Source organism: Mus caroli, unplaced genomic scaffold (assembly GCF_978045245.1).
Source record: "Mus caroli unplaced genomic scaffold, Mus_caroli_1 scaffold_4, whole genome shotgun sequence".
NCBI lineage: Eukaryota > Metazoa > Chordata > Mammalia > Rodentia > Muridae > Mus > Mus caroli.
This window is the reverse complement of record NW_028227259.1, coordinates 96381129-96397888: the sequence shown is the minus strand read 5'-3', so window position 1 is coordinate 96397888 and position 16760 is coordinate 96381129. Positions and strand designations below refer to the sequence as shown.

The following is a 16760-nucleotide window of genomic DNA, read 5'->3' as shown; positions in this document are numbered from 1 at the left end:
CTCCTCCCCTAGGGCTCTTACTCTAGCTGCTAGCCAGGCCTTACAAAAGGTGGAAGATGCCTTACAGAATGCACAATTACAACGTATTGAGGATTCGCAGCCTTTTAGTTTATGTGTCTTTAAGACAGCACAATTGCCAACCGCAGTTTTGTGGCAGAATGGGCCATTGTTGTGGATCCATCCAAATGTATCTCCAACTAAAATAATAAATTGGTATCCTGATGCAATTGCACAGCTCGCCCTTAAAGGCCTAAAAGCAGCGATCACCCATTTTGGACGAAATCCCTATCTTTTAATTGTACCTTATACCGCTGCACGGGTTCAGACCTTGGCAGCCACATCTAATGATTGGGCAGTTTTAGTTACCTCCTTTTCAGGACAAATAGATAACCATTATCCAAAACATCCAATTTTACAGTTCGCCCAAAATCAATCTGTTGTGTTTCCACAAATAACAGTAAGAAACCCACTTAAAAATGGGGTTGTGGTATATACTGATGGATCAAAAACTGGCATAGGTGCCTATGTGGCTAATGGTAAAGTAGTATCCAAACAATATAATGAAAATTCACCTCAAGTGGTAAAATGTTTAGTGGTTTTAGAAGTTTTAAAAACCTTTTTAGAACCCCTCAATTTTTTAGAAGTGGCTGGAGTGATTAAGCCTTCCAGTAAAGTTGCCAATATTTTTCAGCAGATACAATTAGTTTTGTTATCTAGAAGATTTCCTGTTTATATTACTCATGTTAGAGCCCATTCAGGCCTACCTGGCCCCATGGCTCTGGGGAATGATTTGGCAGATAAAGCCACTAAAGTGGTGGCTGCTGCCCTAACATCCCCGATAGAGGCTGCAAGAAATTTTCATAACAATTTTCATGTGACGGCTGAAACATTACGCCGCCATTTCTCCTTGACGAGAAAAGAAGCCCGTGACATTGTTACTCAATGTCAAAGCTGCTGTGAGTTCTTGCCAGTTCCTCATGTGGGAATTAACCCACGCGGTATTCGACCTCTACAGGTCTGGCAAATGGATGTTACACATGTTTTTTCCTTTGGAAAACTTCAATATCTCCATGTGTCCATTGACACATACTCTGGCATCATGTTTGCCTCTCCTTTAACTGGAGAAAAGGCCTCACATGTGATTCAACATTGCCTTGAGGCATAGAGTGCTTGGGGGAAACCCAAACTCCTTAAGACTGATTCCAACAGTTCTGCCGTCAGATGGACGTGACCCACCTGACTGGACTTCCATCTAATAAAACAGAAAGGGGGAGTCGAGGAGGCTCTACCCCGAGTACCAAGAGTGTCTGTGTCTACAGCACTCTTTACACTCAATTTTTTAAATCTTGATTCTCATGGCCATACCACGGCTGAACGACATTGTTCAGAGCCAGATAGGCCCAAAGAGATGGTTAAATGGAAAGATGTTTTAAATAACAAATGGAAAGGCCCGGATCCTATTTTGATAAGATCCAGGGGAGCTGTTTGTGTTTTTCCACAGAATGAAGACAACCCATTTTGGATACCAGAAAGACTCACCCGAAAAATCCAGACTGACCAAGGGAATACTGATGTCCCTCGTCTTGGTGATGTCCAGTGCGATAACAACAAAGGGAGAGCAGCATTGGGAGATACAGAATTGGACGGCTAAATTTGAACAGACCCTTTGAAAATTGAGACTTGCCCCACGCACTTGGACCTGTCCCTGACCTAAGGACTATCTTTTCAACATTTTCCTTCTTTAAAGAATGGGTGGGGGTGGAATTATTTGGAGCTGTTCTTTGCTGTGGATTAGTGTTGCTTCTTTGATTGGTCTGTAAGCTTAAGGCCCAAACTAGGAGAGACATGGTGATTATTTCCCAGGCGCTTGCAGCACTAGAACATGGTGCTTCCCCTGATATATGGTTATCTATGCTTAAGCAATAGGTCGCTGGCCACTCAGCTCTTGCACCCCACGAGGCTAGTCTCATTGCACGGGATAGAGTGAGTGTGCTTCAGCAGCCCGAGAGAGTTGCATGGCTAAGCACTGCAGTAGAAGGGCTCTGTGGCATATATGAGCCTATTCTAGGGAGACATGTCATCTTTCAAGAAGGTTGAGTGTCCAAGTGTCCTTCCCCCAGGAAAAACGACACGGGAGCGGACCAAGACCCCTTTGGGTGATGAGCCTGGGAGGAGGTTTTGTGTACGGCTCCTTTACCTACACACTGGGGATTTGACCTCTATCTCCACTCTCATTATTATGGGTGGCCTATTGCTCTTATATAAAAGAAAAGGGGGAGATGTAAGGAGCCGCCTTCACATTTGCCATTACAAGATGGCGCTGATGGCACTGACACCCGTGTTCTAAGTAGTAAACAAGCAAACTGCGCATGTGCCGGGGTAGCTTTCCACGCCATGTGCTCTGCCTTTCCCGTGACGACAACTCTGGCTGATGGGCTGCAGCCAATCAGGGAGTGACACGTCCGAGGCGGAGGACAGTCCTCCATAAAAGGGAGGGGGCTCCGCCATATCTCTCTCTCTCTGGCTGCTTTCTCCACTGGCTCCTGATGGGGTAAGCAATAAAGTTTGTACTGCAGAAGATTCCGGTTGCCCTGAGCGTGTTCTTACCAGGGGGACACACAAAAGCGGCGGGCAATAGTTTTTCTGACTTGACTTGGCAACACTTGACATAGTAGCATCTCTGTCCTCTGATAGATGGCACCAGGCATCAGCCTAGGGCCTCATGTACACTAAGCAAAGACTACTGCTGACTGCTGCTGCTTCCCCCTTCTTCCTCTCTGTGCCCTTTATCAAACACCTCCTCTCCATCTGCAATGCTCCCTGCCTCCCTTTCTCTCCTTGCTCCCCCTTCTTTATTCTTCCTTTAAAGAGTCTCACTGTGTAACCCAGGCTGGCTGTAAATTTGAACTCCCCCTACTGTATCCTCTTAACCTTTGGGAATTTAGGCATATGCCGCTGTGGCCAGCTTTAGCATCCTAGTCTTTCTGTTTTGTAATTGTTTGTTTGTCTTCAGGTTGTTTTTGAGATAGAATTTCTCTATGTAGTCCTGACCTGACTGTCTTTGTACTCACTCGGTAGACCAGGCTGGCCTCAAATTCACACTGCCTCTGACTCCTAAAATCAGTTTCAGAATACAGTTTGTGAACTTGAAACTGCCAAGTGCCTTAAGGAGGATATGTTGAAAGACAGCAGCACACAGATAGAGCAGCTACGAAAAATGATGCTTAGTCATGAAGGCGTGCTTCAAGAAATCCGATCAATCTTAGTTGACTTTGAAGAAGCCTCAGGCAAGAAAATATGTGAACACGACAGCATGTCTACCATGTCTAGGATTAAAGGCGTACACACCAACAACAACCACCTGGATCCCCAACTTAACTTTTCCTTTTCTTTCCCTTTCCTTCCTTTCCTCCTTCCTTCCTTCTTACCTTCCTTCCTTTTTTCCTCCAAGACTGTCTCAAAGCTTACTCTGTAGACGAGGATGGCCCCAAACTCAGAGATCTGCCAGTGTGCACCCCTGCCCCAGCATCCCATTCTTTATGACTGCAATCTTCTTGTGTGGAGATGGAGTCTGCAAGCACATGTTCCAATCCCTACATTATCTTTGTTTCTTTTAAATCTTTCTTTTTATTTTCTGTTTGCTTAATTTTAGCCTCGATTTTTGTATTTTAGAACCTTTTCATTTTCAATGGTTTTTGTTTTTCATTCAGACTAAAAAATGAGGTAATAAAAAAAGCTACTTATTATACAGTGGCCACTAGCTGTTATTAGACACTGGCCACTAGCTGTTATTAGACACTGGCCACTAGCTGTTATTATACAGTGGCCACTAGCTGTTATTAGACACTGGCCACTAGCTGTTATTATACAGTGGCCATTAGCTGTTATTATACACTGGCCATTAGCTGTTATTATACAGTGGCCACTAGCTGTTAGCAGGGAGATGCTTCAGTGCCTGGCTTTAGAAATGCCTGAGTTTTTCTGTAGTTGAGCACCTTCACAGTTTTATGTTTTAAAAGTTTATTTATTTGCATTTTATATGTATAGATGTTTGTCTACGGGGTGTATGTATGAACCGTGTGCGTGCAGTACTCACAGAGTCTGAAAGAGGGCATCAGATTCCCTGGAATTGGACTTATAGATGGTTGTCAGCTGCTGTATGAGTGCTGGGAATCAAACCCTGGTCCTCTGCAAGAGCAGCCAGTCTTCTTAACTGCAGAGCCATCTCCCTGGCTTTAGAGTTTTAGATGGCAGTGGCTTTTGCCAAACATTTAAGTAAGTTAAAGGTAAAATTTGACTTTTCTTGATACATAATTTCAACCAGTTTTCCAGTTTTAAAGAGACAAAACATTTTCCCATTTTTTGTATTGAGCTGGAAGACAGATTTGTTTCACACACACACACACACACACACACACACACACACACACAATATATATATAATATATAAACAATGAATTAACACATAACCCTTGGAAAATTATTGTTTATAGGATCTATATTTTGATGGTTTAATATCTCTCTATATATAGCTAGATTAATTTGTGTGTGTGTGTTTTTTTTTCAGAGCAATGAATTACATGAGAAACAAAAATTTTACTTAAGACAGTCAGTCATTGATTTGCAAACAAAACTTCAAGAAATGCAAATGGAGAGAGATGCCATGGCTGACATCAGGTTGGGGTTTATTACTGAACACCTCCTCCTCCTCCTCCTCCTCCTCCTCCTCCACAAGTGCTAGAGTTTGAGCCAGGCTCTGGGCTTGGTAGGCAAGTGTTGTGTCAGTGAGATACATTCCAGCCCAGACACTGTTTTATGGTTTTATTCCTCACGCTGGTGTAGTCCCAAATACTTGTAATCTCAGCATTTGGGTGGCTGAGGTAGGAAGATTGCTGAGTTCAAGGCCAGCCTGGTTGCATAATTGAGTTCCAGGCCATCCTGGGATCTATAGCAAAATTCTGTATAATTTTTTTCTACTCCTTGTAGTAAAGTTGAGTTTTATCAATGTTATTTCTTTTCTTTCATTCATTTCCTAGACGAAGGGAGAGTCAGTCCCAGGAGGAGTCACGAAATCAGCTTCAGAATACAGTTCGTGAACTTGAAGCTGCCAAGTGCCTTAAGGAGGATATGTTGAAAGACAGCAGCACACAGATAGAGCAGCTACGAAAAATGATGCTTAGTCATGAAGGCGTGCTTCAAGAAATCCGATCAATCTTAGTTGACTTTGAAGAAGCCTCAGGCAAGAAAATATGTGAACACGACAGCATGTCTACCATGCACTTCCGCAGCCTGGGCTCAGCTATTAGTAAAATCCTAAGAGAATTAGACACAGAAATCTCTTTTCTTAAAGGGAGGATATTTCCAGTAAGTGGTGAGAACACTGGTTTATATTACAATGCATTGAGAGATAGTTTTTAAATTCTTAAAAATAAGCCAAGCCTTCATATTTTGTTCTCTGAATGATACACAATGCTCTCTCCTGATAGAAAACTAGCTATTTTACCTATACAGCTAAGTGGAAGCATAGCCAGTGTGCAAGTGCTATAAAATACCGGCATAGAGCTTCATTTAGTATTATTTCTATGTATAACTCCCTAATGCATTCCTTTCATAGAAACTGCATTTTCTAAGCTTTACAATTACCAACACCCAAATTAATATCTCTATTTTAAATTAATATCTCTATTTTAAAATCAGGTAGAGGATCAGCTTGAAACCCTGAAATCTGAATCACAGAACAAAATAGAACTATTACTTCAACAACATCAAGATCGGTAGGTGTCCGACTGAAACAACAACTTATGGGGATACTGTATTCTAGTTGTAGCCTCCCCTGTAGTTCTAAACTCTATAAACTCAGAGATAACAAAAACAAAAATAGCCTTAATGACCTGTAGCAAACTTAGTTTTCTTCCGACGCCAGTTAAAGCTGTAAGGAAGCCTTTATTTAAGCCTAGAGCACTGTAAATTTTGCTACAGGGGAAGAGAATGAGTTCATCTCCCAACACAATAAGGACAAGTGGGGATTTCCAGTGAGAAGAAGCTGAGGGCATTGGTGGGTCGAACATTACTCGCATAGGCTTGATGAGTCCTCCTAAAGGTAGGCCATGGAGATAGATTTTCAAGCTCAAGGGTAAGCAACTTAATCACCTGTCAACAATTGACCAAATAGCAAGAATGAGACTATTCTTGCTGTGGTTGGCCTGACAGAGCCTGGGTAGAAGAGCCTAAGTTGATCTAAGAGTGACTTGTCACTTACCTGCTACTTGGTTAAATGAAACACTTAACACTCTGTGACTTAGTCAAAGAGTTGTAAGCTTGTATTCATAATGTGTTTGATTGATGGGATCCTTCTCTAGATCTCCCGGGAGATATAGCATATAGTATTCATATCGTGTAACAAACATATATTGCTTATAGTATTCAAGGTTTACAAAACAGGATCTCTCTCTGTCACCCAGGCTGACCATAAATTTCTGGATTCCAATGATCTTCCTGCTTCATCTTCTCAAGTACAGGACCAGAGTCACATACCACCATGCCTTGTTTAGTTCTCCTAGTTTATTGCTACTGAAATGCAGATTCAGAATTCTGAAACCCTAGCTGGGATTCTAGTGTAGGAGCAGCATGCTGGGCATGGTGATGCATGCCTTTAGTCACAACACTCAGGAGACAGAGCCAGGTGGATCTTGGCCATTTTGAAGGTAGCCTGGTGTACACAGCAAGTTCCAGGACAACCAGAGCTACATAATAAGAGAGATATTGTCTCAAAAGGAAGGAAAGAAAGAAAGAGAGAAAGAAAGAAAGAGAGAGAGAGAGAGAGAGAGAAAGAAGAAAGAAAGAGGGGAGGAGAGAGAGAGAGAGAGAGAGAGAGAGAGAGAGAGAGAGAGAGAGAGAGGATAATGGAGAGAGAGAATGAATAATAATAGTTTAAAACCCAGGCATGTTAGTAATATCTGTAATCTCAACACTGAGAAGGTAGAGGCCAGCTAGGACTACAAAATTAAAGTCGGTCTTAGGGTTTTACTGCTGTGAACAGACACCATGACCAAAGCAACTCTTATAAGGACAACATTTAATTGGGGCTGACTTACAGGTTCTGAAGTTCAGTCCATTATCATCAAGATGGGAGCATGGCAGCGTCCTGGCAAATCTGGTTCTGGAGGAGCTAAGAGTTCTACTTCTTGTTCCAAAGGCAGCTAAGAGAAGACTGACTTCCAGGCAGCTAGGATGAGGGTCTTAAAGCCCATGCCTACAGTGACACACCTACTCTAACAAGGCCACACCTCCTAATAGTTCCACTCTCTGGGCCAAGCATACAAACCATCATACTGTCTCAAACAGATGGAAGAGTAGCATATATAGAACTGGAACAAATACTAAGTCTGAAGGTGTTGCAAGCATTAACTTGAGATAATTCATAGGTGAGAAGGGCTTCCTATATTCTAACAGTCACTTTGTTCTTGCTTAGGATTGAGCAGCTGATCAGTGAACATGAAGTTGAGATAACAGGACTTACGGAGAAAGCCAGCAGTGCTCGAAGCCAAGCCAACAGTGTCCAGAGTCAACTGGAAATCATTCAGTATGTGTGTACTACTAGTTTGAAATTGATTCCATTTATTGTAACTTAAAAACTATTATTTTAAACTGGAGATTTGGCTCAGCCGTTAGTAGCACTTGTTGCTCTTGCAGCAGACCTGGGTTTGAGTTCCAGAACTCACCTGGCAGCTCATTACTGTTATCTGTGACTGTAGTCTTGCAAGGGGAAGGGGTGTCCCTGCAGGTTTTATTGCTGATAGGGAAATGATCCAGGGGAGGGAAGAGTGAAAGTTGGTTCAGTCTAACTTAGGTAGCTGGTGCTGGGCCAAACCTCAAAGGTCAGGTGGCAGTTGGTTTATTTTAGTCATATTTAAGCACAGCACAACTTTGGAAAGAAAAATTCTGATAACAATTATCTCAGTCCCATGAGTATAGCAGAGATTAAGACATGTTTACATTGAAATTATTTTCAAAGTACAAAGATGGGTACTATTGATGCAGAGATAGTAGCCAAGATTTAGGGTCTAGGGAGAATGACTAAGGAAAATATGTCTGTCAGTGTCAGTTTTGGCCTGGCCCTAAGGTAGCATACCAGTCACTTAGGCTTCTGTAAAGTACAAGTGGCATCTCTCATAAGGATGGGTTTTATGGTCCAGAAGCAATGCTCAAGATTTAGGAGGAAAGGGGCTGGGATAAGCAAAAGATAAATTCTGAGGGATATGGGTAGAGTCTGATAGCAAAGGATCACCAGGTTGGAAAGTACACTCTTCCCAGCATTCCAGGCGAACAGGTAAGCATCCTCTTTCTTTGAAGAGACAAGCCTGCAGGTATTATTCTATTATGCTGTCCTAATACCTTTTTGAAATTGCTTAGTAATTTCCATGTGAAAGTGATAAAACTTCTGAGACATGCTTTTGTGTCACTGTGTATGAATCCTGGGATTTGCTGAGTTCATATTTAAAATGATAGGACAAAATATGTGTCCTACATATGTGTACATATATACACACACACACATATATATATATAATTATGTGTGCATCTATGAACAAAGTTATACATAGGTATATATGTTCAAATATATACATAAAATATATGTGCATAAGAAATTTTATAATTTGAACTAATGCAAAAAACTATGTATAGCCCTTTTATTTTAAAGGTCTACTGTATTTGTATAAGTATGTATACCTGTGTGTGCACATACAAGGACCTATGTGCATGTGGGGACCATAAAGAGCATCTGAGTTCTGAGAGCTGTAGTTCTAGGTATTTTCAGAATGTACAGCATGTTACATAGGTGCTGGGGTCGTAAAACTGCTACTCATGATTGCATAGTTAACACTCATAATCACTGAGCCATCTCTCTATCCTCCAGTGCTGATATTTTTAATCATATTGCAGAAGTAGATAATAATGTAATGAACACACACATATATGTGTATATATATATGCATATATGTGTATATACATATATATACATACACACACACACACACACCATGAGCTTTGGCAAGTAACTTGTTTTAGGTGCTTGGAATTTAACAGAATTTTACATACAGCATGCCTAACTTATATCTCTAAGCATTGTCCTCAACCCTGAGCTGTAACTCAGAAGAAACAAGTTTGTATAATGAAAGACTGTTGTTCTAATGACTCCACATAAAGTCATTACTGGTAGTATCTAAGAGATGTGAGGGCCCATGAGGTACCATGCATATTCTTAATTTGATATCTGCTTTTCTGCCCATTCAACACTTTTTAGAGAACAGGCAAGGAACCAGAACTCCATGTATATGCGCCAGCTCAGTGACTTAGAGTCTACGGTTTCTCAGCTGCGTTCTGAACTGAGGGAGTCCAAAAGGATGTATGAAGATAAGGTCAGTTTAAACATCACTTCCAAGGGCTGTTTTTTTGCACATTGAATCAATAATTATTTTTAATAGTTTGTTTGAAAATGAACAATCAATAATTTCTAACTAAAGGAATATTTTTAAAATCAGTGTTAGTTGGTAAACAAACATGCTAAATTATCTGTTAACTTATAAACTTTTATTTAAGTTGATGCTTAAATTCATTATAAAGTGATTGTGAAATATTTTTCAGGTAATTTCTAGATAATAAATTGAGTAGCACAGAGTGTAGGGATAACACTAGTCTTGCATGCCTGAAGCTCTAGATTAATCCTCACTACCACAAAATTAAGTTAAAAAAATAAAGATTAGAACTATGCCATTTATCTTTTTCTAAGGCTTGGCTTTAGCAAGTGTGGCCAGCTGTCTGTGTCTACCACCAATGCTTTGGGGACTTAATTCATCCCTTCAACTTCTAATCATTTTTGTGTCTAGAAAACAAAATTTTAAGATTACTCAAAATAATTAAAGTAAAAATTAGGAAACTCGGTCTTCCTATTTCGTCATATAATTTCTCTTAAAAGCAGATAATAATATTTTGCAGGAGGTGAGTCTGGAGAGATGGCTCAGCAGTCAAGATTGTGTACTGCTTTTACAGAGAGACCTGAGTTCAATTACTGCCACCCACAGCATATGGTTCCTAGTCCCTAGAGCCCACAGCTCCATATCCAGGATGCCCACCATCTCCATGATTCCATATTATTATCAACCATTTATTCAGAGCTTAGATTTTTTGTTAATTTCAACCATTTGAAAACAGTGAAATTCCTAAAACTAGAAGAACAAGAGTTTCCTTTCAGAGGAGGTCATGTTCTGCATCCCTGAGAAGGGTGTTGATGTTTGCCTTAAGTGGTTGGGTTCCACTTCCTGTGCAGTGTCTTACTTTGTGAAAGTTTGGAAGATAAGTCCACTTAGGTTGTCATAGAGCAGTAGTTCTCACCCTTTCACAGAGGTGGCATTTCAGATATCCTGCATATCAGATATTTATGTTATAATTCATAACAGTAGCAAAATTACAGTTATGAAATAGCAATGAAATAATTTTATGGTTGGGTCACCATAACATGAAGAAATGTATTAAAGGGTCACAGCATTAGGACGGGGAACCACTGCTTTAGAGAGCCTTGCAGAGATAACTCAGGTACAGTTTTTGCCATCATGTTTATTCAGTTTCCTATACCTTATTTATTTTAGGGTGGTCATTTAGAATAGGAGGTAATGCAGCTACCACACCTTTTATAAATGACAACCATTCTGTTAGCTGCAATAGAGGAAGCTGGTCTCTGTGCTGGCAGACTTAATGGACAGACAGTGCAGCACTAAGTCTTCCACACATTTACTTACTGTCCTGTGCACAGCACAGCTTAACTTCCACTGCCATTCCAGTGATGACCACAGGAAGGTGCTGTCTTCCTTGTCTCAATGATGTACATTAGATGTCTACCTTTAACTCTGTAGCAAGAGGAGGAAATTTTCACATGGTTTTATTAAAGTCAGCAGAGGAAATTAACAGGAACTGTATACTCTCACCCCAGCCATGTCTTGCAAACATTTTGATCACTACTCACGGGAAGGGAGTCCATGCAGTAAGCGAAGAAAGCCATTTACCTCTATTAAATGTCAGGTGGTATTCTCTCTCCTCAGATGTTGACTTGAAGATCATTAAACTGATTTTATGATTAACTAGGGGTTGTAGTTTGAATAGCATCCCTTCTTTTAAAATCTCTCTGTATAGCTTTTAGTCTCGGGGCAAGATAATTTTAATCACTACTACCTCAATCCTACCTCAGAGCATCCCTTGGGACCCAACTCAATAAAGCCAAGAGAAGCTCACTTTTGTTTTCTAGTTTCTTTTCTCAGGACAAACCTTTGTGTTGATGGTGATTGTCCACTCCCTTGTAGACAAAGCATCCTATACAAAGGACATGGCCTTCCCTTCAGAAGCCAGAACAGAAGGATAGTAATGGTTTCAATATAGTATGGCTAGGAGGATGTTACATGATAATCTGACAGACAGAGGAGCACCATTGTATTATAGTCCAGTAAAAAGGTGGTTTTTTTTTTAAAGTGTTATTCTTGACTATCCAAACCATTCTGAAAAGACAGATATTTACTGATATAAGACTCTGAAAAGTCACAAACTACTAAGTCAAGCTCAATTCGCCTATGTTTTCTTATGTCAATTGTAATTACTATGGTTCTTTATTATATTGTAGCTTGAAAAAATGATCTCTTCATAAGCTTCATCCAGTTTGCTTATCTATCTTGTCTAATATATCATTTTGACGTATTAGGACTATTGTCCTAATGTGTTCTAATGTAAATAATTGATCACCAAGACTTTTTGTTTTTTTTGTTTTTTTGAGACAGGGTTTCTCTGTGTATCCCTGGCTGTCCCGGAACTCACTTTGTAGACCAGGCTGGCCTCAAACTCAGAAATCCACCTGCCTCCCACCGAGTGCTGGGATTAAAGGTGTGCGCCACCACGCCCAGTTCTCACCAAGACTTTTGATAATCTTCTTTTAAGTATTTCTTTATTTAATGTATATTAATGCTCTATCTGCATGTACACCTCCATGCCAGAAGAGGACATCAGATCACATGGTTTTGAGCTACCAGTCGGTTGCTGGCAATTGAACTCTGGAAGAACAGTCAGTGCTCTTAACCACTGGGTCATGTCTCCAGCCCTGACTTCTGACAGTCTTAAGTAGTAAACACTTAATATGGAGGATAGCCAGCACATGGGAGGCTGGTTTAGGAAGCTCGTGCATTCAAGGCCTGCCTGAGCTACATCTTAAGGCCCCATCTCAAAAAAAGGGGCTTGTCAGTTTTAATCAGATCCTTGAAGTGTTGATAAAATATATCGTTAACTGAAGGGATTCGAACCTGCTGACGGATAACTAGGCTCTCCTGAGGAAGCAACTCCTGCTGCCTGCTTGGTGTAACTGAGCAACAAAGATCAAGCATGTTACAATGAGGATTTGATTTGGAGGAACACAAAATATTATACTATGAAATGGTTTTGTTAGGAAGACTTGGATGCAAGATTTAAAAAGCATATTCTTGTGCACAGTTTGTTTAATTTTCATATATTGTGACTTTATGTTGTTAAAATCTTAAGATACACGGTCTCCTTTGGTGTTTCAGTACAGATCTTAGTATATAATGTTCAAAAACCAAGAGAAAAAAAGCAAAGAAAATAATAGGTTGAGGATAGAGCTCAGTTGGGGGAGTGCCTGCTTAGCATTCTTAGTTCTGAGTCGACCCCCAGTACAGGGTCCCCAGAACATAGCTAACATGGTGTGCTAGAGCACACCTAAGACGGTAGCACATGCTTGACATGCCAGTGACTGGGCAGTAGGAGCAGGGTCATCCGAGGTTCACGGTTGTCCTTGGCTACATGAGGAGTTTAAGACCGCCTGAGACTGCCTTAAAAACAAGATGCTTTTGATAAGCCTGAACAAAACTTTTCTACCTAGAATGTGGAAATTCAGAGAAAAGCTGTTACAAAGGATAATTTTTTCAGGTTAACAAGTATTTCATATTGGTGAAAACACACATTGTATATCTAGAAAAATTTTAGATGTAGCCTTTTTAAAAGCTGACAAAAGTGTTTTACTATAATGCTGTCTTCTATTCTTTTCTTTCCATTTAGGAGCCTCCAGAATTCCCCTTTACGAATCTGGACCAGTAGAAGCTGTCACTATTGGCTCTGTAGATTTGGCTTTACTCTTAACTTTCGCTTTTTGACAACAACAACAACAAAAACATACCACTATCTTTCTAAGTTCATCCTCTGTTGACAGTAGTTGGTGCTGGATTGCCTAGTCCATAGTGAAGATGGAGCAGCACTGTCTGGAGCTGTCCACTGTGCTAGCAGAGCGTATAAAGGCTTCAGAGTTCTGTGCAGCTTCAAGCTGAAGCACAGAATCAGAGCGAAAGAAAGCACATTCATAAAAACAAAAAATAAAGCATGGCTGTAATATGATTTGATGTGATTGGCCGACACTCCTAAAATCAGTGAAATTTGAATAAAAATCTTGTACTAATTTGTACTGATCCAACCCAAAAAGTCTGTTGTTCATGGATGGTGAAAAGGGAAAACCAGGCTGCTATGTGGAAAGAAAGGAGGAGGAAGCTTCACTGTCTGTCTGTCCCGCGTCCGTGCTTCTGCACATTCTGAAGGCTTTTCTTGGCAGTTTTGTCTACAGCTGTTTGTATCAGCTCGGCTGCGACTCCACTGGTTTTCCCTTTCACTGTCCATCTGTGTGTGCGAGCGATGGATTAATGCACACACCGTGCACACAGGCGCATGTGCGCTAAAAAGTGAGAGGTAAAAGCAGAGCTTAGCAGCCGAGTCAGTACTGACAGCTACAGAGCCAGGTCCCTGCCTGCCAGCTGGGGGTGGTGGTGGTGGTGGAGGGGGCTCTGCGGGAGGACGGGTGGGGAGGACAGGCCGGAGGGCAGGTGGGTGCCAGAAAAGGTGCTTCTCCCTCCCCTCCCCTCCCCTCCCCTCCCCTCCCCTCCCTCCCCTCCCTCCGCTCCCCCTCCCCCTCCTATCTCTCTAGTTTTGGCCTCCTGTTATTGTCAAGTTTGATATTGTGAAAGAGCCACCCCGATTTTAATTTTTCTTTTTGCAGTAAAAACAGAGCTATTTTGAAAGAGCATATACAAATAATCCTTTGCTCAAGGAGTGAAGGTTTGCGCCCAGCTAGGAGAGCGGTGATCCAAACTAAAGACTTGTTAAACTTAGGGCCCAAGTAGAGAACACACAGAATCTAGTCCAATCTTTTTTGATACTTTTCCTATAAGTCATGAAACACTTAAATAATCAGAAAAAAATATTTTTAAAAAGTAAAGGTACACAATTGGAGGGAACATGAAAGACCATGAAGAACATCTTTAAAAATTGTACCTCAGCAAAGTGGAGGCATGCTGGTATGTGACCAGAGCCCAGCACAGTCTCCCTGAGCCTGCCAGCCCACAGAATGGCTGTGTGACGGCAGGAAGATGTTGCGGCTCCTACTCTCTCCTGAGTGTGCTCACTCAGGCTTTCCTCTCAGTGACTGGGTTGACAAGGCCACCTCGCTGATGATTCATTTGCTCGTAGGTTAGAGGTTATACGCTCATCTTTCTCTGTATCTGTCCTCAGATGGGGCATACGAATCAAAGTTTTCTCACTGGTGTGGGTTTTGTTTGTTTTGTTTGTTTGTTTGTTTGTTTGTTTTAGTACTAGGGGTTCAATCTAACAGGCACTCTTCCACTGAGCTATATCTCCAGGTTAAAGATACTTCTTAAGTTAGTTACAGCAGAACAAGCCAGTAATCAATTAATTCTTGTGAAATTGTTTATAATATGCATCTTACAATCAAATACAATCTATAACCTAATATTTCATGCATACTTAATACTTGTGAGAATGCATTGTAGCATTATAAAGTATAATCAATCAGAACCTTGTGCTTTATGTACTTTTAATCCTCATGAAATATTTTTAATATATAACATAATCACGCAAAGCCAACTTAAACATATATTCAGTGTAAATGTCAAAATTTATGTTCTAAGTTCTATAGGCGCTGATACTACATTATAGACGAATGCATAACTGTATGATATTTCTATATTAGCTCTTAGATTACTTATATATCCATGTAAATAGATATAGAAGCCCTACACGTGTGTGCTTTCTTGTCAAGGAGATAGGTACATATGTGTATAATGTCATTATTGCCTATATATTGGTTTAATAAATGAACATTTTAAATGAATCTGTTTCAAGTAAAAATAAAAAGTTATTAAGAAAAAATTTGTCTTGGTCATATGTTTTCCAGTTAAGAAAGTTTGATCACATCCAAACTGTTTTACTCTTGACACAAATTTTCAAGCCTATTTAATAGCCTTAAGAATAGGAAGAAATGTGTAATATTTATGCCAGTATGAAACCTTTTTGAATTCTAGAAAGTAGATGATTAAATAGTTGTAACTATGGTGAGGTTCATTGCATAACACTAAGTAGTAACATGTTCTTATGAAATGGTTCATTATCTAATTCTTCATATTGTGTGGCTCCGCTCAGATCAAAACCCATAGTCTCCGTAGTCTGGGATCTCCACTCTGTGTTGAGGGCTGTAGGAACATTTGCAGTCCTGAAGGCAATGCCCTCCTGTAGACCTGCTAAGGGCTGAGTTTGTGAAAGGAATCACTCTGTGTTACATCATTGGTTCAGTGAACTACATTTCTCTTTCTTCAGAAAAATAGCTGCCCTGACTGAAGGAAAAATATATTCATTAAAGCTGACTCTCATTCCTGTTTGTAGTTGAAGAGAATGAAGTTTTGAATGCTTAAATTGTCCAATGCTATATTCTCCTGACTCTAAATCTATAGCTATCCATTCATTCTTCTGAAATATGGCACCATGATGACAGCAGGAATACTATCCTGACTCGTTCTTTTATATTCAGTATCTGAGACTCTAATTGTGTGTGTGTTTGTGTGTGTGTGTGTGCTTTCAAGACAAGGTCTCATTGTATAGCTCTGACTATCCTGGAACTCACTCTGTAGACCAGGCTGGCCTTTAGCTCACAGAGATCCGGCTGCCTTTATCTCCCACGTGCTGGAACTAAAGGCATGCATGTACCACTATGCTATTCTGAGACTCTGATATGCTAAAGCAAAATAGCTCTTCTTGGTATTCCAAGAGTCACTTGTTGGGGTCTACAGCACATTATGCCACAAGAAGATAAATTCTGAGGAGTAAAAACTCAGTGTACTGTGCCCAGATACAGCAGTCACAAGTGCTTCATTTTGATTAATATCCACACTAACTCCTATGGAGATGTTAAGGCTAGAAAACCCTGCCTAAGACCTTTCCGTTTCAACTCTCAGGGAAACTAGCTGTTCTCGGAAGGCTTTGTTTGGGTATAGCCAGCCTGGCTGCATGTGTTTGATTTGGAATTTCTTCCAGATAGAAGAGCTGGAGAAGCAGTTAGTCCTTGCCAATTCAGAGCTCACCGAGGCGCGCACAGAGCGGGACCAGTTCAGTCAGGAGTCAGGAAATCTGGACGACCAACTCCAAAAGCTCTTGGTGAGATTTTGCTCTAAAGTACAGGATTTGGAGTCTGGGGGAATTTTCATTACATTTCACAAACTAATTAACATTATAAAATTATGACTTTTATAAAATATTTGTGCATTCATATGGAATATCATTCTATGTATGTCACGTGTTTTATTTATTTATTTATTTATTTATTTATTTATTTATTGTTTTTTCGAGACAGGGTTTCTCTGTATAGCCCTGGCTGT

At 40.5% G+C, this 16760-nt stretch overlaps 1 protein-coding gene across 20 annotated transcripts in view; it reads left to right on the top strand.

The window, feature by feature from the left end:
- Window positions 1-16760, top strand: part of Ccdc158 (coiled-coil domain containing 158) — an 87045-nt gene that overhangs the window by 25635 nt on the left and 44650 nt on the right. For 19 of the 20 annotated variants that reach the window (XM_085836879.1, XM_085836866.1, XM_085836863.1 and 16 more), the window contains 6 exons: window positions 4568-4677; window positions 5037-5364; window positions 5698-5774; window positions 7472-7582; window positions 9305-9419; window positions 16420-16539. In XM_085836879.1, the coding sequence (XP_085693005.1) occupies window positions 4643-4677; window positions 5037-5364; window positions 5698-5774; window positions 7472-7582; window positions 9305-9419; window positions 16420-16539 (786 nt within the window). In that variant the 5' untranslated portion in view covers window positions 4568-4642. Of the gene's footprint in view, window positions 1-4567; window positions 4678-5036; window positions 5365-5697; window positions 5775-7471; window positions 7583-9304; window positions 9420-13107; window positions 13895-16419; window positions 16540-16760 lie in introns of those variants that run through there. The other variant, XM_085836880.1, reaches the window with a different exon arrangement.